General features: G+C 43.6%; 1 protein-coding gene across 1 annotated transcript; it reads right to left on the bottom strand.

Moving 5' to 3' along the window:
- Nucleotides 1-2,552: 2,552 nt before the first annotated feature.
- On the bottom strand, nucleotides 2,553-18,953 carry fxyd6 (FXYD domain containing ion transport regulator 6). The gene is made up of 9 exons (XM_056262484.1): nucleotides 18,880-18,953; nucleotides 16,154-16,177; nucleotides 15,997-16,032; nucleotides 8,012-8,086; nucleotides 7,565-7,601; nucleotides 7,408-7,457; nucleotides 7,279-7,317; nucleotides 2,887-3,638; nucleotides 2,553-2,851 (listed from the first exon to the last, which is right to left on the bottom strand). The coding sequence occupies exons 1-7, from the start codon at nucleotides 18,926-18,928 to the stop codon at nucleotides 7,289-7,291; spliced, it is 300 nt and encodes a 99-aa protein (XP_056118459.1). The 5' UTR covers nucleotides 18,929-18,953; the 3' UTR covers nucleotides 2,553-2,851; nucleotides 2,887-3,638; nucleotides 7,279-7,288.
- Between the last annotated feature and the right edge of the window lie 390 nt (nucleotides 18,954-19,343).

The following is a 19,343-nucleotide window of genomic DNA, read 5'->3' as shown; positions in this document are numbered from 1 at the left end:
AAATGAATCTTGTTTAAGTTATGAAAAAGTTGAAAATTGCTTAACTTATTTTGATGAGTTAAAGCAATGTAAAAACACATGTTGTTATAACTTATTGATCATATAATTGGATTCGTTTTTTCTGTATTTCTCAAAACATGTACAGTACTTTTGAGCCCACATATAGACATGTGTGTTCAGGCAGCTTGAAAAAAAGGCTAATAATAAAAAGCACATAGATGAAGCTTCATAAAAATACATTTTAACTGAGTTTTGTCTGGTAAGGAAAACATTTGAAAAGAATTTGAGAGGAATATAAGCCTCATATTTGAAATTCTTTTTAGGCCCTGAATAGAAGTAATTTCAACAGGACAAGCGCATGAACACGCAACCTAAACATGTCCTCAGTTGTCTCGTCATGAACAATAAACCAATGAAAACGAGTTCATTTCAAATTCTACCGTTTTAGAAATTCATTCTGCAAAGAAACCATAACACAAGTGCAGGAGTCATTGCCATCTCAGCTCACCTGTACTGTGGAAAGCTCCTCTTCCTTCTGAAGTCTTGTCTAATGTGAAAGTGTGCCTTTAGTCCAGGTGTATTTCATCCCTCTACCCCTCCCTGCCTCCCAGAGCAAGCATTTGTAAATCTGGCCGCCACACCAGTCTTTGAAACACATTTATTAGCCCATAAACACTGGCCTTCAACCTATGATAAAACACCATTGAGCCCAACCTTTGGAATCATCGCCCAAGGGAAGTCCAATTACAGCAGTGTAAAACACTGGGAGTGATCGTGGCCATATTGTGTCTTAACTTTGATGTGACAGAGAGTTTTCCGAGCTGTCGATAATTGACTTCCAAGTCCTTTTTTGGACGACTACACGGGACAAGACGCTACAATGGTGTACAATAGATCATTCTGATGGATAACGGAGTCCGAATGGTCTTAAATAAAATTACACCTGACATATTGATCAGAGCTGCTTTTCTGGCAGGTGATGGATGACCTTTTTAAAGGACGTGAGAAGAAAATGAGAGATTGACTCTCTGTTCGGAGATAGAAAAAAAAGAATCTACACACTGATGGCTGTGTCAGACAAAGACTTTAATTATTTCGGAGCACAAAGAGTGGCCATACACAGTAGCTGCACAGATATGAGACGAATATGTTTAAAATTCCTCTCTAATAGCGAAGCATCTGTAGCGTTAGACTGTGTTCTTGAACAGCTACATGTGATTAATATTCTGTGAAACGCTTCTCTTTATGAACTTAGCCTACATTTTTTTATAACTCGCATGTGTTTACCACAGCAAGTGATGTGTGGAACAACACACTCACGTACGCAGACGCACACAAATGCAAAGGTTGGTCTCTTTAGACACCGACATTTTGGTCCCATTGAACAGTGTTTATATTATAAATGTGAGTGATATTAAAGAGATAGTTCACCCAATAATCAATATTCTGTTATTGTTTACTCACTGTCATGTGATTTCAAATTACAAAATGATCACCTTTACATTCACCTTAGCTGAAGGAATGTCAGAACCAAAAGTTGTTATTCCCTGAAAACCTTCCCATTCCATTCATGCTCGCTTAGGCCTACATTAAAATATGTCGCAGAGTTGCATGTTGACAAAGTCCCTTTAAGACAAGTCATTTAACTCGGCGGCCATCATTGAAACGCCTCTCACAGGCATGCAAGTGCAGCTCCTATCTTTTTGAATAGGGGAAACATCAAATTCTCCAAAACTGTTCGCCAAGCTTACGATTCAATTTCATATTTGAAATCACCAATTAAATCTGACAACAACTATTCTGTTTCTAAACGCTCGAATCATGACAGAAAACAACATTTTTCAGGCTGGATCAAGCTAATGGCAGTGGAAGTGCGCGTCTGACTGACTCCGGAGCTTCTAACGGCAGCTGCAGTGACAAGATGACTTTACCAAACGGTGATTGGCTCTTATTTAGAAGGCGGGACTAATTCCGCTATATTATATTGAGCGTTTCACTTTTCCCCCATTCAAAACAATACGAGTGAAGCATCTTATGTAATTATATAGGATTTGAGAGCTACAGTGGAGATTTTCAGCAAATAATGATTTAAGTTTCAGCCATTTCCTTACATATTCCACATTATATGTGGAATATTTATGATAGTTACGTGCTTTTTTCTAGCTACATGTATGCTCAGCTCGCACATACGCCTTGAATTTATTTTGCACTATTCCACAGTCCAAAAAGAAATAACAAATATAACTGGAAACAACAATAGACATTTTTTGCCATTCATAACTTCTGGATAGAAATAGCACAGACACAATGAAACTCTAGTGCACTTGTGTTGACGCTTGTGTTCACACACACATTATATCAAATGGAGTACACTTTGAAGGGCCATGTGTGCATGCATACGCCAGTGTTCATGTTAAAACTGAAGTTTGTGCTTTATGTTTTTGAATGGAAAAGTGCTGCATGGACATTCTGCAAAATGTCTCCTTTTGTGTTCTACATAACAAAGAAAATCATTTTCAATAGCATGACGGTGAGTAGACAATGGCAAAATATTTATTTTTTGTCTGCACTATCCCTTTAAGAAAGAGAATGCATAAGCTACAGATGACGTGTGATGAAAAGGTAAAAGACACAGGTTAGCGGCACTATGGTGAAGGGATCTTCTCCTGCGCTCTCGTTCTCAGGCCGCAGATGTTTAGACTGTGGGTCCGAATGAGGGCGCTGAGCCCGGCAGTGTTGCAGCTGATCAGAGGACAGTGGTATGGCGCCCATTGTGGTACAGTGGTTTTACTGTTTTGTTTTTGTGCTTGATATGTGTAGAATGATGGAAAGATTGTCGGAGGAAGGTGCCCTGAATGTGGGCACGCATTCCTATAAGCTCTATACAGTATCTATCCAATGGCAAACACACATGCACACGCTGTATATTCAAATATATATTCTGCATCAGATGTGAATTAATACTTATATTGAATACTTAAGTGTATTTAAATATGTCTGCTTATAATCTATACAATCTACAAGAAAAAAAAAACACAGCAGGTGGGACACAAATGACAATAACAAGTGGTCACACCACCAATAACAGTAAAAGTGATTCACTGTTTAGACGCTAAAACAAAATGATTAAAGACACAGTTCATCCAAAAATTAAAACTATGGTGTTTTTTTGTCCTTTTTTAAGATTTAGCCATTATATAACAAGTGCTACATAGACAATCTTTTGTTTCCTTTTGTGTTCAACGTAAAAAATATAACTGCATACAGGTTTGGAATGACATTTTTGGGTGAACTGTTCCTTTAAACCACACGCACAAGTTCAGTTGGGGGAGGAGCCAGAAACGTTAAGAATAATCTGCAGAAAGTGGCTAGTTTTGCTAAAACAACTCACTCGAGACGGACTGTTGCAAAAGGGCACAGACGGAAAGACGAATACAGTTACTGTTCACGTGACAGGACTAGAGGTCTACATACAAGACACTGGCCCATTAAAAATCCGAGTTATAGTCTCCTCCCCCCACAAATCCCTGTCTCCTCTCTCTCCTCTCATAGCCATGGTCTGGAATCAGCTTCATCATCATCATCACCATCCTCAGCATCAGTGAAGTCGTTCAGCCACGGCTATGTGTTCAACAATACTGGGAAGAAATAAATCAGACATCACATACCCAGCTAACAGGGAACGTTCTGAGAACTTTGGCTAACAGAGGTTCTATCAAAGTAATGAAAAACTTTAATTTCAGTAACATTAATAGGACATTTGTTCAAAGTTACAGTTTTTCTCAGCCACTTTGGTGCTACTTGTTCAACATTCAAGTCACTTATGCACATCATAAAACCAATTTCTCATTCTTTTGAACAAATTGCAATTGCTTTGGTACATTCATAATATTGATTATGTGCAATTGTCTGCTGTATTCTACATTATCAGTCGCTAATGTCATGTTGATCAAAATATATTATCAGAGCCGGACAGTAACGGAGTACATTTACTTGAGTACAGTACTTAAGTACAATTTTGAGGGATCTGTACTTTACTCAAGTATCATTTTTGGGGAGTACTCATGACTTTACTCAAGTACATTTGAGAGGCAAATATTGTACTCTTTACTCCAATACATTTCTATCCATAACCGTGAGTACACGAGTAAAATAAAAAAATAAAAATCTCGGAAACCCTCAATTTGTTGTTTCCATCTCAAACGTGATTGGATTGTGCAGGCGCCACTGATTGGGACAGCCTATCAGCAATCACTTTCAGCTTTCCGCCAAAGTCAACTCCATGGTCAGATTTTATATTACACATTAATGTAAGCCAAGCATTTGGTTTGATGTTCTTGAGTATGTGGTGTGTTTAACACAGTCAGGTTCAAATGTGGCAGTGGCGTAGCCACGAGGGATTTCTGATTTCTTAAAAAAAAAACTTTAGGAGGCAAAATATATTTTTACTGATTATGTGAATTACACTGCGCAAACCAAAGTAGGCTACTACCCAGCGAATGAAGAAGGGTTGGCGCTCAGTCTCCACAGTACATAAAATATTCATTTTGTTTTATTTTATTTTTCTGGTTTGCATTTATGAGGAAAAAACAATGTTATGGACGTGTTCTCCGTTACGGACGTGAGCGCTCTGAAAGAGGCATAAAAAATGCTTTAAAACTTTCACAGAGACATCAAACAGAAAACACAAAACCTTTCTTTAACCTGAATTTCGTTTTGCATTAATTGTATCTTAATTTTAATCAATGTTTCATCAACCAATTGCCTGGGTTTAATAAATAAGAAGTAAATAGCAGACGATAGATAAGAAACGGAGGCGCCGGCGCGTGAACTGGATCTCGTCTCATAAATGAACTGAAACTCAGTGTATAAGGTAGCCTACTTGCCTCTCACAGACATGTCTACTTTTAAACAGAAAAAATCAAAACGAAAGAAAACAGACTACAGACTGCTCTCTGCTTATGTAATCCGTATGAAATGTGCATTTCTCTCTGGCGCGTTCACTACTGAAGATCGCGAGTCAGCATCGTCAACTTCATCTAGCCGACACTGACAAAGAAAACACTTGTTTATTAACAAGTGTTTATTAATAAACAATTAAAATATTTCCTTGCTATATTTTACATATTCATAATCATTCCTTTTGCCGGTTCTTTGTGACAGCTTTTAGGTGCTTTATTGGCAGCGCCACCCTTACATGTGGTGTGTGTGTGTGTGTGTGTGTGTGTTGTCCCCGCATTTAAAGATGGGACCCCCCAAAAATGTAATTAAATTAAATAAAGCAACATGGTAAAAAGATGAAAATGACTTGATTTTACTTTCAATTCCTTTTACATTCTCCAAGGTATTAACATTTTTCATAACTCCATGTAGGACGTTTCTGTGCATAAATGTAAGCACTGTGGCAGTAGATTAGTAATGCAATATTTAGAAAATCTACTCTTGTACTCTTGATACTCAAGTAGTTTTAAAAACAAGTACTTTAGTACTTTTACTTAAGTAGACATCTGAATGTAGTACTTTTACTTGTACTTGAGTAAAATTTAGCAAGGGGTATCTGTACTTTTACTCAAGTAACAAAGCTCTGTACTCTGTCCGCCTCTGTATATTATACTGGTTCCTTGTTGAAAAAAAGGTCAATTTGAACGTTCTGAGAAAATTCAGAAATAACGTTTTTCATAACTTAAAGGGTTGGTTCACCCAAAAAGGAAAATTCTGTCAGTAATTACTCTCCCTCATGTTGTTCCAACCCTGTAAGAGTTCGTTCATCTTCGGAACACAAATTAAGATATGTTTGATTAAATCTGAGAGCTGGATCACTCCTCCATAGGCTTCTTAAGGGATTGAAACTGGCCGGGCCAGAAGTTATGAAAGACATCATTAAAATAGTCCGAGTGACTACAGTGGCTCAACCTTAAGTTTATCAAGCGACGAGAATACTTTTCGTGCGCAAAAAAACAAACAAAAATAACGACTTTATTCAACTATTCATTTCCTTCTCTGTGGGCCGTGAGATTTCACGTAGTGAAACTACGCAAAGCTTCTGTGTTGCACGTCACGCATCACACACATGACCAGCGTCGGCCAATAGTTAGCCTGCGTGTGACGTGCAACACAGAAGCTTTGCGTAGTTTCACTACGTGAAATCTCACGGCCCACAGAGAAGGAAATGAATAGTTGAATAAAGTCGTTATTTTTGTTTGTTTTTTTGCGCACGAAAAGTATTCTCGTCGCTTGATAAACTTAAGATTGAGCCACTGTAGTCACTCGGACTATTTTAATGATGTCTTTCATAACTTCTGGCCCGGCCAGTTTCAATCCCTTAAGAAGCCTATGGAGGAGTGATCCAGCTCTCAGATTTAATCAAACATATCTTAATTTGTGTTCCGAAGATGAACGAAAGTCTTACGGGGTTGGAACAACATGAGGGTGAGTAATTACTGACAGAATTTTCATTTTTGGGTGAACTAACCTGTGCTGTCTTTAAAGTTAAGTTAATGGGTTAAATAAGCTATTCGCTGGAAAAAGTTAAAAAGGTGAGCTTAAAAAGTTAAAATATTAAATTCATTAAGTTAAATTTCAGTAGTTCTTGCGAGGTGCTGCCCTCTACTGGTCAGAGTTAATAATTCAGTGAAGCACTCTTCAGTTGAACTCGGTGAGCTCTTCAGTTGACAGGCAAGAAAGTCAGTGCTGATTGATGTTGCTGTATTTATTTCTGATACGCTTCTGCCTTGGAGACTATGTGCCTGTAAGTAATGTGTAAATCATTTTCAATTACTTGCATTGGTAAGGAATGTCATGTTAGAAACGTTTTTATGTTTTGGTAAACATGTGCTCTGTTAGCTAGCAGTACAGTTGTAGCTAGCTCTGCTATTTAATTGTTTTGTGAGTTGTAGGTGAACTGTGTTTTCATACAGTAGGCTACATTGCTTGTTGTATTCATTAGGCTACAGTGCTTATTTTACACTTTGAGAGGAATTATACTTATGTATGCATATGTTCATATTTTGTGTACTGATTTATATTCTTATTCTGTAATGTTTCAGTTTTACAAAACAAAACAACAAGAGGAAACAACTTCAGTAAAATACAAGAAAAGTCAAGCCTTGTGTGTTTATTGGAGGACTTTTGAATGTTCACTGGCTGTCTAGCTTTGCACAAGAGATCGCATTGCAAGGGCAGCACGGCAAAATGTTCTTAGAACCTTTTTTTAGAACATCATATCTTGGAACATAATTTCTGATTCTATAATGACACTCATATGGAAAGTTGCTGTACCTGGTATGTTTCAGTTCTCTGCTTTAGGAGTCTCCTTGTCTGTACATAGAAGAATAAAAGAGGAACAGTAGTAAAAAATGTTCGATCAAAAGATGACCAATATATATGACAAAAGATTGTAAATCTTACCCTTGGAGACAATGATGTTCTCTGCTTGAGCTTCTTCATCTCCTGGAGCCCTGAGACAGTATGAAGTGTAAAGAGAATTATAACTGGTGGTGTTTCTGTTCAAACAAAAACGCATGAAACGTTTGTCAGAATATCAAAGAGGCTGGGTGAGACTAACCTGGGCTTCTGTTTGAGACTGCATCGGCATCTGCGGCCTGCAGGGTGCACACATACAAAACCATTTAGAACATATGAAGGAATGTCAAACTTTACAAACAACCTGGAGGGATTTATTTTGTGATAATGAATGGGATAATAGGGAATAGGAATATTAATCCCATACTAATGTTATCATCGAAACCTGCATGAAATATTGATAAGTGAGTGGGTCTTTATTTATATTTCTGACACAGAGTGACATATACTCATGTGTCTAATTTCATGATAAAACATCTCATGCTCAGTTGAATAAAAGCACTGCTGTATTATTAATATCCGTGAGGCAGCTCGGTTTAGCTATTGCACTCTGATCTCTTTTGTTTAACAGTACTTTCTGAGTGATTTAGCTTCTAAATGAAGATGATGAGTTATGACTTTTTAACAAATTAAAAAAGACGCTTCTTACTGAGAATAAGAAGCATTCCGAGAGCGAACAGCACCACAGCAAACGCCAAACCGCAGATCCTCAAACTCTCGTAGTCTGGTTAAGAAATAAAGGTTTTTTTTATTTTCTAAGTAATCTTTCAAGAAAGACTCAAGCTTATGTGAAAAAAAGTGATTCGCAGTTTGCAAAACCTGCTTGTGATATTCTTGAGTGTCACATGGATATTCAAGGGTAAAAAATTGTGGACGCTTTACATGCACTGATAAATTTAAAAAACAATAAAGCCTGGGATAGATAGATAGATAGATAGATAGATAGATAGATAGATAGATAGATAGATAGATAGATAGATAGATAGATAGATAGATAGATAGACAGATAGATAGATAGATAGATAGATAGATAGATAGATAGATAGATAGATAGATAGATAGATAGATAGATAGATAGATAGATAGATAGATAGATAGATCTGGGGTTAAGTTACCTTTGTATCTTTAACCACTGAGTTACCACCATCCATCCTGGGCGTTAAAGGGATAGTTCGGCCAAAAATGATATTTAGCACATGCATTGCTCACCCTCAAGCCGTTCGAGATGCATATGTCAATCTTGTTTCAGACGAACACATTTTCAGTTATTTTAGAAAATGTCTTAGACCCTTCAGTGGATATAATGTGAAGCAATGGGGTCCACCTCCTTCAAGTCCCAAAATGTGCATACATCCTTCACAAAAGTAATCCATCCGGCTCCAGGGGGATAAACGAAGGCCTTCTGAGGGTAATCCGTGCGGTTTTGTAGTAAGAATATACATATTTAAAACTTTATAAATGAAAATATCTGACTTCCGGCAACGATCGACGCGCGTTCACGGGTGATGGAAGTCGGCGCGGGAGGTAGGACGTAGCGTAGGAACCGTCGTGACGTAGACGTTGTTTTGCTCTGCTCTCTGGCTGCGCAGGCGCGTTCGTTCTACGTCACGACGGTTCCTACGCTACGTCCTACCTCCCGCCTACCTCATACGCCGACTTCCATCACCCGAGAACGCGCGTCGATCGTTGCCGGAAGTCAGATATTTTCATTTATAAAGTTTTAAATATGTATATTTTTACGACAAAACCGCACGGATTACCCTCAGAAGGCCTTCGTTTATCCCCCTGGAGCTGGATGGATTACTTTTGTGAAGGATTTATGCACATTTTGGGACTTGAAGGAGGTGGACCCCATTGCTTCACATTATATCCACTGAAGGGTCTAAGACATTTTCTAAAATAACTGAAAATGTGTTCTCTTACGAGAGGTTCTCTCGTATTGCGTAAGCTAGCTTACGCTGCGGGAAAGATTCATCTTTGCTGAGATATTGAAGCCAAAAAATTATTTCATAATTTTGTATCCATACACAACGCAGTTCCTCTGCGGCAGACCTAGAGCGGGCTAGCTAGCAGCTCATTGGTTCGCTCAGAGAGAACTGCTTAAGCCTATGGGAGAGCGGGGCTGAACCCGCTTCCAATGAGAGGCGCCCGCGCGCTCATTGCGTCATGACCCGCCAGAATGGGCGTGGCCATGGTGTATATAAGGAGCTCTCCCAGGCTTATATGTTGATTCATTTCATCTTCAGCAAGCTGCACGCTTCTGCTGTTCCTGAGAAAAGCCATCGCCGTCGAAGAAGGCATCCTCTAGCGAGCTCAAGGACCCTGAAGAAGCCGGCCGTCTTCGCCACCTTCAGCCGCCCTGCAAGCTAGGCCATCCGACGATTGTATCCTTTTCTCTATATCTAAAAGAGCCGAGCGTCTTTTTAAAGATGTCTCGTTTTTCCTGCGGCTCTTGCCGCGCTCGTCTCGAGGACGGAGACCGCCATGTCATCTGCGCTCTCTGCTTGGGACTCGAGCATGCAGAACTCGCCCTCGCTGATGGAGGATGCGACTTCTGTGAAAGCCTGCCGTTATCGTCCCTGCGGGCACGACTTCTGGCAGTGAAAACCGCTCCCGCGCCGCCTATTCTCTCGCCGCGTAAAAAGAAACGCCGCTCTCAAAGGCCGCCGGAGCCCCCAGCGGAAACATGCGGGCCGCCGCCGCCGCCTCCCGCTTCCCGCTCTCCCTCCCCGCCCCTGCCGGACATTCAGTTGCCGCCGAGTGGCCGCTCTGTTGTTTCCGATGACGCCGCGGAGGAGAAGGACTCCTGTTCACTGCTCGCTTCTGACAGTGAAGACTGGTCATCTCTCGGATCCGCGAGAGAGTCGACGGGGACCCGCGCCGGGATAGAAGAGGAGCTGATGCGCCTCCTCTCACAGGCCGTCGAACGCCTCGGTCTCGAGTGGTCTCCTCCACCCGAGCAGGCCCCGAACCGAATGGACGGTAGCTTTTTTCATCGGCGCTCGACCCCCGCGTGCACCCGGGCCGCTCCATTCCTGCCTGAACTTCACGCAGAGCTGACAAAATCCTGGAATGCACCGCTCTCGGCTAGAAATCGCTCCGATATATCCGCCTCGCTGCGCTCGGTGGACGGAGCCGCCGAGAAAGGCTATGCAGCCATGCCGCCCGTCGAGGACTTGGTCGCCACGCACCTCTGCCCGCCCTCCGCTAGATGGCGTTCTTCACCCACGCTTCCTTCGAAAGCTTGCAGAGCGACCTCGAGCTTTCATGCTCGCGCTTACGCCGCCGCCGGTCAGGCCGCCGCTGCGCTTCACTCTATGTCTGTCCTCCAAGTGTTACAGAGCGATATTCTCCGTGAATGGGCCGAAGGCGGTAGAAAACCCCCCCCCGCCGTCACGGATTTGAGAAGTGCTACGGATCTCGCCCTTCGCGCCACTAAAGCCGCCGCACAAGCTCTGGGGAAATGCATGGCCAGCCTTTGTGTTGCTGAGAGACACTTATGGCTCACGCTCGCCGACATGGGAGATTCTGAGCGCGCCGCGTTTCTCAACGCGCCCCTCTCCCCGACGGGCCTGTTTGGATCTGCCGTCACGGGAATCGTCGATCGCTTTTCTGAAGTACAGAAAGCTACTCAGGCGATGAACTTGTTTCTACCCCGCCGCGCTAGCTCTTCAGCGGGCCGCTCTCACGAGCCCTCCGCCAGAGCCCCATCACAGCGCCCCCCTCCGCAGACTCAAACAGCTCAGCGCAGTCAGAGCGGCCGCCCTCGCTCTCGCTCTGACAGCCGCCGCAGACCGCCGCCCCCCCGTGGCCCGCGACCTAAGATCACGCTGAAGCCTGATCATCAGAAGTCTGCCTAACAATGTCAAGAAAACGACGGTGCTCTCCCGCTGCGGCCGGACCGCCGTCAAAGCTTCGCCCTCTGCCAGTCCCCGTTATTTCGCCGACTGCTGTAGTGTTGACCGCCACAAACAAGCCGGTGTCCCAGCCCGCTTGCGAGCGACAAAAAGCCGTTTTTACGGCTACCCAGAGAAATCTCAAAAAGAGAAATTTTGCCAGTTGTGTAGAAAATGTGCCCACAATCATGTGTTCACCCATACACACAAGCATAACATATCCCGTGTCTCTATCAGAGCCCCATCACATGAAACGGGCACAGCCCGCTCTAATATCAGAGAACATAAACACGCCCACGAGCTCGTGCACGTGTCCCCTCTCTGCTCGCTCTGTGTCACGGCCCATAGACTCCTCTCTGAGTGCAAATCCCGTTGCCACACACATTCAAAGCGCGCCCACACACTGTGTCCAGCCCGCTATGTGCAGCAATCAGGGCAATACAGCCATTCGGCCACTAGCCGCATGCTCCAAAGCGTGGGAAGCCATTCCAGGCATTTCCCCGTGGGTGTTTAGCATTATAAAGAACGGCTACCTGCTACAGTTTCGCCGCCGCCCGCCTCGTGCGCGCGCGCAGCTCGAATCTTCTGTCAGCCCGCTGGCCGCCGGCACGCTCTGCTCAGAAATTGCGACGCTGTTGCAAAAGGGCGCGATAGAGAGAGTCCCGCCATCTATGACCGAGTCGGGGTTTTACGGCCGTTATTTTCTGGTTCCCAAGAAAGACGGCGGCCTCAGACCGATCTTAGATCTCAGGTCTTTGAACAAAGCGCTCATGAAGAGACCGTTCAAGATGCTCACTACCAGGAAACTCCTCGCGCAGGTGCGCCAGGGGGACTGGTTCATATCTCTAGACCTGAAAGACGCCTATTTTCAGATCCAGATAAATCCCCGTCACAGGCCATTCTTACGTTTCGCCTTCGAGGGTCTTGTTTATCAATACGCCGTTCTCCCGTTCGGCTTATCTCTGGCGCCCCGTACATTCACGAAGTGCATGGATACGGCGCTCGCCCCCCTGCGAAGCCAGGGGCTGCGCATTCTGAATTATCTGGACGACTGGCTGATTTTGGCCCAATCACAGACGGAGCTTCTGTCGCACCGCGCAGTTCTCCTCGACCATTTGGAAACGCTGGGCCTCTCTGTCAACTGGACAAAGAGCTCCCTTCATCCCAGTCAATCGATTTCCTTCCTAGGAATAGATTTGGACTCGGTCACGATGACGGCTCGCCTGTCTACACAGCGCGCGCGCAGTGTTCAGCGTCTAGCCGCCTCGTTCCAGATGGGCACCCGCAGGCCTCTGAAAACTTTTCAGAGGATGCTGGGTTACATGGCCTCAGCCTCCGCTGTACTTCAGTTGGGCCTTCTGCACATGCGCCCGCTTCAGTTCTGGTTGAACAGCCGTGTACCCCACCGCGCGTGGAACACGGGCCGCCAGCTGATCAGGGTTACGCAAACGTGTCTCACGGCGCTGCAGCCATGGACAGTAGCAGAATGGTTTCGTCTAGGCGTCACGATGGGGACCTTTTCCTGCCGAAAAGTCATCTCGACAGATGCATCCAACACGGGTTGGGGTGCAGTCTGCGAGGGCTCACCGGCCTTCGGCCACTGGTCGATTCAGGAAAGCCCATTACACATAAACTGTCTGGAAATGCTGGCGGTCGAGAACGCGCTCTCGCACTTTCTCCCGCGCTTCCAGGGACACCACGTCCTGATCCGTTCGGACAATATGGCCGTGGTCTCCTATCTCAACCGTCAGGGCGGTGTCAGATCCAGAAATCTCTGTCTACTGACGCACCGCATTCTAGTTTGGTCTCAGAGCCGCCTGCTCTCGCTCAGAGCGACGCACGTGCCAGGCCATCTGAACGACGGTCCAGACATACTGTCCAGGAACCTCATCTCCACAGGAGAATGGTCCCTGAACTCACAGACGGTCCAGTTACTGTGGCGACTATTCGGCAGAGCAGAAGTAGACCTCTTCGCGTCAGAAGAGAACGCTCACTGCCCAATATATTTCTCGAAGAGCGAGGACGCGCTAGCCCAGGAATGGCCTCGCCGCCCGCTCTATGCATTCCCTCCGATCGCTCTGTTACCACAGGTAATTCAGAGGATCAGGGACACACGCCACTCGGTGCTCCTCATAGCCCCGCGTTGGGAGAGTCAGAATTGGGTTCCGGAGCTCACGCAGCTGTCACAGACAGCCCCGTGGCCCATCCCAGTCAGAGCAGATCTCCTCTCTCAAGCTCGCGGCACGATCTGGCACCCCCATCCACAGCGCTGGGCGCTACATGCATGGGTGATCAACGACTATTCGTTGATTTGCCAGAGGGAGTAAGAAACACTATCATACAGGCTAGAGCACCTTCCACGAGAAGGCTCTATGCGTCTAAATGGTCTGTGTTCTCAAAATGGTGCACCGACAAACAGCTGGACCCACGGTCGTGCGAGGTGCCGTCTTTGCTTGTTTTCCTTCAAGAGATGCTGGACAAGGGCAGGTCCCCCTCCACTCTCAAGGTTTATGTGGCAGCCGTCGCGGCGTTCGCGGAACCCCGACGCGCTCAGTCATTGGGCAAAGACGAGTTAGTCATCCGCTTCCTCAGGGGAGCTAAGAGGATGAACCCTCCGCGGCCCCCGTCGGTTCCGGTTTGGGATCTTTCTATAGTCCTTGAAGCTATGAAAGCACCCCCGTTCGAACCGCTCGAGTCTGTGGATCTGAAATACCTCTCGCTCAAAACCGTTTTCCTGACGGCTCTGTCCTCAGTTAAACGCGTTGGGGATCTTCACGCGCTCTCATCCAGCGCCGCGTGTCTTGAGTTTGGACCGAATGATTCGATTGTCATTCTCAAACCTAGGCATGGCTATGTCCCGAAGGCGATTGGTACCCCGTTCAGGGCTCAGATTATCTCCCTATCGGCTCTGCCTTCATCCGATAGTGAGCGCGATGCCAATCTCCTTTGTCCGGTGCGGGCTCTGAGATTGTACACTACGCGCGCTGCCGCGTTCAGACGCGCTGAGCAGCTTTTCGTGTCGTTTGGGGGGCGCACCAAGGGTCTGGCCGCCTCAAAACAGACACTGTCTAGATGGATAGTGGACGCTATCGCCTCTGCTTACGCATCTAAATGCCTGCCCTGCCCTCTGGGCATCAGGGCGCACTCCACTAGAGGCATGGCCTCATCGTGGGCATGGTCCTGTGGAATTTCCGTTCATGACATTTGTGTGGCCGCGGGATGGGCCTCCCCGTCCACTTTTGTCAGGTTTTATAACTTGGAAGTTCCCGCCTTGCAGGCAAAATTACTAGCTGTCTGACGAACAGCTCTCTAAGAAGCTGCATTTCTGGAGGTCCCTCACAACCGGTTCGCCCCTTGTGCTCTCCTGTAATGCTTATACACTTCATGTGCCCGCTCTGCTGGCCCCATACATGCTTATGTGTACACTTCATGAGCCCGCTCTGCGGCCTCTTTGTACATTCACTCCACGTTAAAAAATCCCCCCGGTATATCCCTGGGTTTTTTTTCATGAGTGGATTCGTAGCGCGCACGGCGTTGGCCAGGTGTTCCCGCAGCGTAAGCTAGCTTACGCAATACGAGAGAACCTCTCGTAAGAGAACGAATCGGTTACCTAACGTAACCTCGGTTCTCTCTAGAAGAGGGAACGAGTATTGCGTTCCCGGCCGTGCTTGCGCTACTAGCGTTTCGCTTCACGCTGAAATAAATCAACATATAAGCCTGGGAGAGCTCCTTATATACACCATGGCCACGCCCATTCTGGCGGGTCATGACGCAATGAGCGCGCGGGCGCCTCTCATTGGAAGCGGGTTCAGCCCCGCTCTCCCATAGGCTTAAGCAGTTCTCTCTGAGCGAACCAATGAGCTGCTAGCTAGCCCGCTCTAGGTCTGCCGCAGAGGAACTGCGTTGTGTATGGATACAAAATTATGAAATAATTTTTTGGCTTCAATATCTCAGCAAAGATGAATCTTTCCCGCAGCGTAAGCTAGCTTACGCAATACTCGTTCCCTCTTCTAGAGAGAACCGAGGTTACGTTAGGTAACCGATTCGTTCGTCTGAAACAAGATTGACATATGCATCTCGAACGGCTTGAGGGTGAGTAATGCATGTGTTCAATATCATTTTTGGCCGAACTATCCCTTTAAGCTGAATAGTTTGTGTCAAACATAGCACCAGCTTACAGGCCAAAGAGCTTAACTCTAATATATCTTCAGAATGCAGGTTTTTGCTTCAAGCTAACTCTTGGCGTGTTGTTGAAATCGTGGCCTCGCTCAGAAGTGACTTGCCTCTAGCCACTCTCTAAAAGAGGCCAAACCTGTGTTTTGAAGTGGTTGTTCATGTCTGGGCAGCCAATGATGAATAATCAGATTACTTTTTTTCCAAGTGACGCATTACTTTTAAATTCAAAACAAAACATCTGAGTTACTTTTTCAAATAACTAGGCAAGTTACTTTGTTTACCATGTTAAGATTCGCTTTTGGTGTGGCCTTTACATTTGCCAAAAATAGAACTTTTGTTTATTCTTATTAAAAAACAAACAAGCATGCCCAGCCCAGGCGACAAAAAGTAATGCTGTTACACATTACTTTACATAAAAAGTAAGTATCGCAATCAGTTACTTTTTTAGGGAGTAATGCAATACTGTAATACATTACTTTTAAAAGTAACTTTCCCCAACACTACCTGTGTGTCATGTGGTGCAATAAAGCAGTTAAATGTTCTCAAAAGTATTGATTCTTACCATACGCAAATGGGTCCACTTCCTTCTCTTTTCCATCTGATGGAAAACAATTTGAAATTAGACAAAAAATTATATACATCATATATATATATATATATATATATATATATATATATATATATATATATATATACGTGGTAAAACAGTAATAACTTGCCTTGGGCAGCAGAGTCAGACGAAGCTAAGATCATAGCAGAGAGCAGAATCAGAGATGTGAAAAAAGAAAAACAGATAATAATCATTATTATGCATGTTTATGTTCACTAAAACATTCAATACCTAAAGCAAGAGTGTTACATTATGTTATTTGTTTGTGGAGGGTTTTGTTTGTGAGAAAGATCAGAGTGCCCAAAGCTATGATGCAATACTGGCAAAAATATGACATTGCTTAATAAATGTGCACGATTCAGGCACAATAACAGGGTTTTTGACAGGGTTAATACAATTTGTATTAAACTTTAAGAAATGCATTAGACTAATTGATGCCTGTGAGACACGAAAGAAAATTCTTTCTGATTTGCCTGTACTGTAATACTAAAATATATTTGTCTAAATGTCTCATGCTTTTATGTGGTAACTTATGCTAGTAACTTATCATAATGTAGTTGATCGTTGATCGTAAACTAGCCGGAATCACCAAAGTGGAATGAGCTTTTTAATGAATGAAAAGAATGTCTTAAAGCTTATTGACAAGCCTGACATCAGATGCATCTCCACCACAGTCCATTAAAAAGTCTTTTAATATTACATTTAATAGGTGGCAGTGGATAATTTGACAGGTGGACTTATTTATAGGATGGATATTACTACTCTGCCTCTTTTTTGTAAAGGTTCTGCTGATTATTTAATTCGACTCACAAATGTCAGTCTGTCAACATATTTCATAATTTTATAGGGATGCACAGCATAGTGTTGGAAAATCTGTAATTATCTGCACATAAGAGTTGAAAGGGGGAGAGCAAGTTCAGCAATATTACAAAACAAAACGTCAATGAAAAGAGAGGGGAAGTGGAAACAAAAAGGCTAAATGTATAATACACTCAAGAGTCCATTCCAATCAAGAAAGGTCCATTGTCTCTTGTCAATATTGTGGTTACGTATGGAGCACAGCTCACACTGAAGTTACATTCAAACTAAACAGCTTTCTGTTGGTCACCGCAGCGAATCTACACGATCAGCGTGAACACGTTGTGAAATCTGCATGGTTGCGGTACAGGTGACCCAACCTTTACGATAAAAACACTGAAAGCTGTTGCTTATTGCTTGCGCCTATACCTATAGTTCATGATTACTAAAACACACCATACCTCAAAACTAAAGTTTCATTATTGTCATATTTGGTTCCATGAAGAACCTTTAACATCCATGGAACCTCTCCCTTGCACAAAAGGTTCTTTATAGTGAAAAAAAACATGGTTCTTTTAACTCTTTCCTCGCCATTGATGGTAATTTCCATAATTTGTGAGACAACGCTTCCTCGCCATTGACGAAAATGTTCGGCTTTCCGTGTTTTCACTGTTTTATGGTAGTGTATTCTATTACACATCTTCTGAAAGAGTACTGAACACAGGCGAAGAAGCAGCAGAAACAAGCGATATCATATGTAAGCAGATGCATATGTAAAATAACACGATCATCAACATTAAACAGCATACACTCTAAAAAATGCTGGGTTGTTTTAACCTAATTTTGGGTTTTTAACCCAACGGATGGGTTTGTCCATATTTGACCCAAAGTTGGGTTTAAACAACCCAGCATTTTTGAGAGTGTCTAAATTAAAACTGCCTAACGTTACTGAATGAAATGTCGACCCAGGACGAGGTACAGGACTCTGAAACTTTGGGGGTGTTGATAGACTCAATCTACAATCCATATATGTTTTGATCATCGCTTTTCTAAGCTTTTTGCTCAAAATGTTGCTTTTTTCCATGAAACTTACCCAAATTCAAGTGTTAATAAAAAGGAATGCATGAAGCTAGAATAGCAGAGGGTCTAAAGGAGATGGTCTGTTCTTTTGATATACTCAGATATTCATACAACAAAATATTCTATGAATCGTTAAAATACGACCATTAATCGTTTGTGAAAATGCAAAAAAATGCTGGGAAAGTTTTTCAAAAACATAGTCGGGGAAAGAGTTAAAAACTGCTCACTGAAAGGTGATAGGGTTTATTTACGGGAAAGGTCAAAAGGTCATTTTTTCAAAGAAAGCGGCAATTAAAAAGAGACAGTGAAGGAATTAAATACGGAATTGATGAAAGAAGGGAGGAAAAATTAAAGAAAGAAGAAAAAAGATGAAACAATGAAATTAATGAATGGAAATGAAGGAAGGAAGGAAAGAAAGAAAGGAATTAAGAGGGAATGAACCTTGTGGTTGCAGTGTGAAAGATAACCAGATGAAAATCAGTCTGACAGTCATCAGTGCACTCAGCAATGGGTGGCGGGTTTGTTGACGGAGCTAAAGGATAAATGTTTCACCAGTTAGAGAGCTGTGTGTGTGAGAATGAATCTCGTGCACATGTGCTGGTGGTTTCTTTTGGCCTAATTGTGGGTAGGGTGGAGTCTCTCAGAGGAATGAGATGTATTAAATGGACGCTCTCATTTCAGAAATGAAGTTTGTTTGGCAAAAGCAGGACGGCAATTCACAGGCATGTGAAAACACGTATAAACATGAAGCTTTCGATCAGTCTACTGAAGAACTATAGAGTGCACACACACACACACACTCCCAGGATAGGAAAGGTCACTGATCAAATTCTCAGTTAAGAACTCTAGGATGGTGCTAATGTGTCATCATGTCATGGCTTTTTCCCCATCCTCTTCCAGCTCTTTCCGATCCCAGCGGACACAGGGAGACTGGAGTGTGATGGAGGGGGCACTTACCCGCCACATAGACAAGGAGGGAAAAAAGGAAGACCAGAACAGTTTCCATGACAACTGCAATGGGAAGAGAGAAAGAGAGAGAGAGAGAGAGAGAAAAAATAGTAAATGGACTGAGAATTGGTGTTAGTGGGTTACATGTTTACCACATTCAGAAAGACTGGAAAGATCTCACAGTATTCAGAATCATGATTATGTCCTGTCCTTGAGTGGTGTATTGTCATTGTACCTGCAATATTGAAAGAGCCTGACGGCAGCATCAGGTTAAATTTAGATACCCTAGCCTCATAAATCACAGATACACATCTTGTGGTTTTTTAAATGTTCTCAGAGTTCACTGAATAAACCAGGTGTGTCTCTGTGTGTGTGTGTGTGTGTGTGTGTGTGTGTGTGTGTGTGTGATTTTATGTCTGGGGTAAAGTTGTTGTTGCGTAACAGTGTTTGGTGCCCAGATGTCCACAATCTTA

Source organism: Rhinichthys klamathensis, unplaced genomic scaffold (genome assembly GCF_029890125.1).
Source record: "Rhinichthys klamathensis goyatoka isolate OS25496 unplaced genomic scaffold, OSU_Roscu_1.1 h1tg000192l_1, whole genome shotgun sequence".
NCBI classification, from domain to species: Eukaryota; Metazoa; Chordata; class Actinopteri; order Cypriniformes; family Leuciscidae; genus Rhinichthys; species Rhinichthys klamathensis.
The sequence above is the reverse complement of the archived record's forward strand: the minus strand, read 5'-3'. Positions and strand labels throughout refer to the sequence as shown.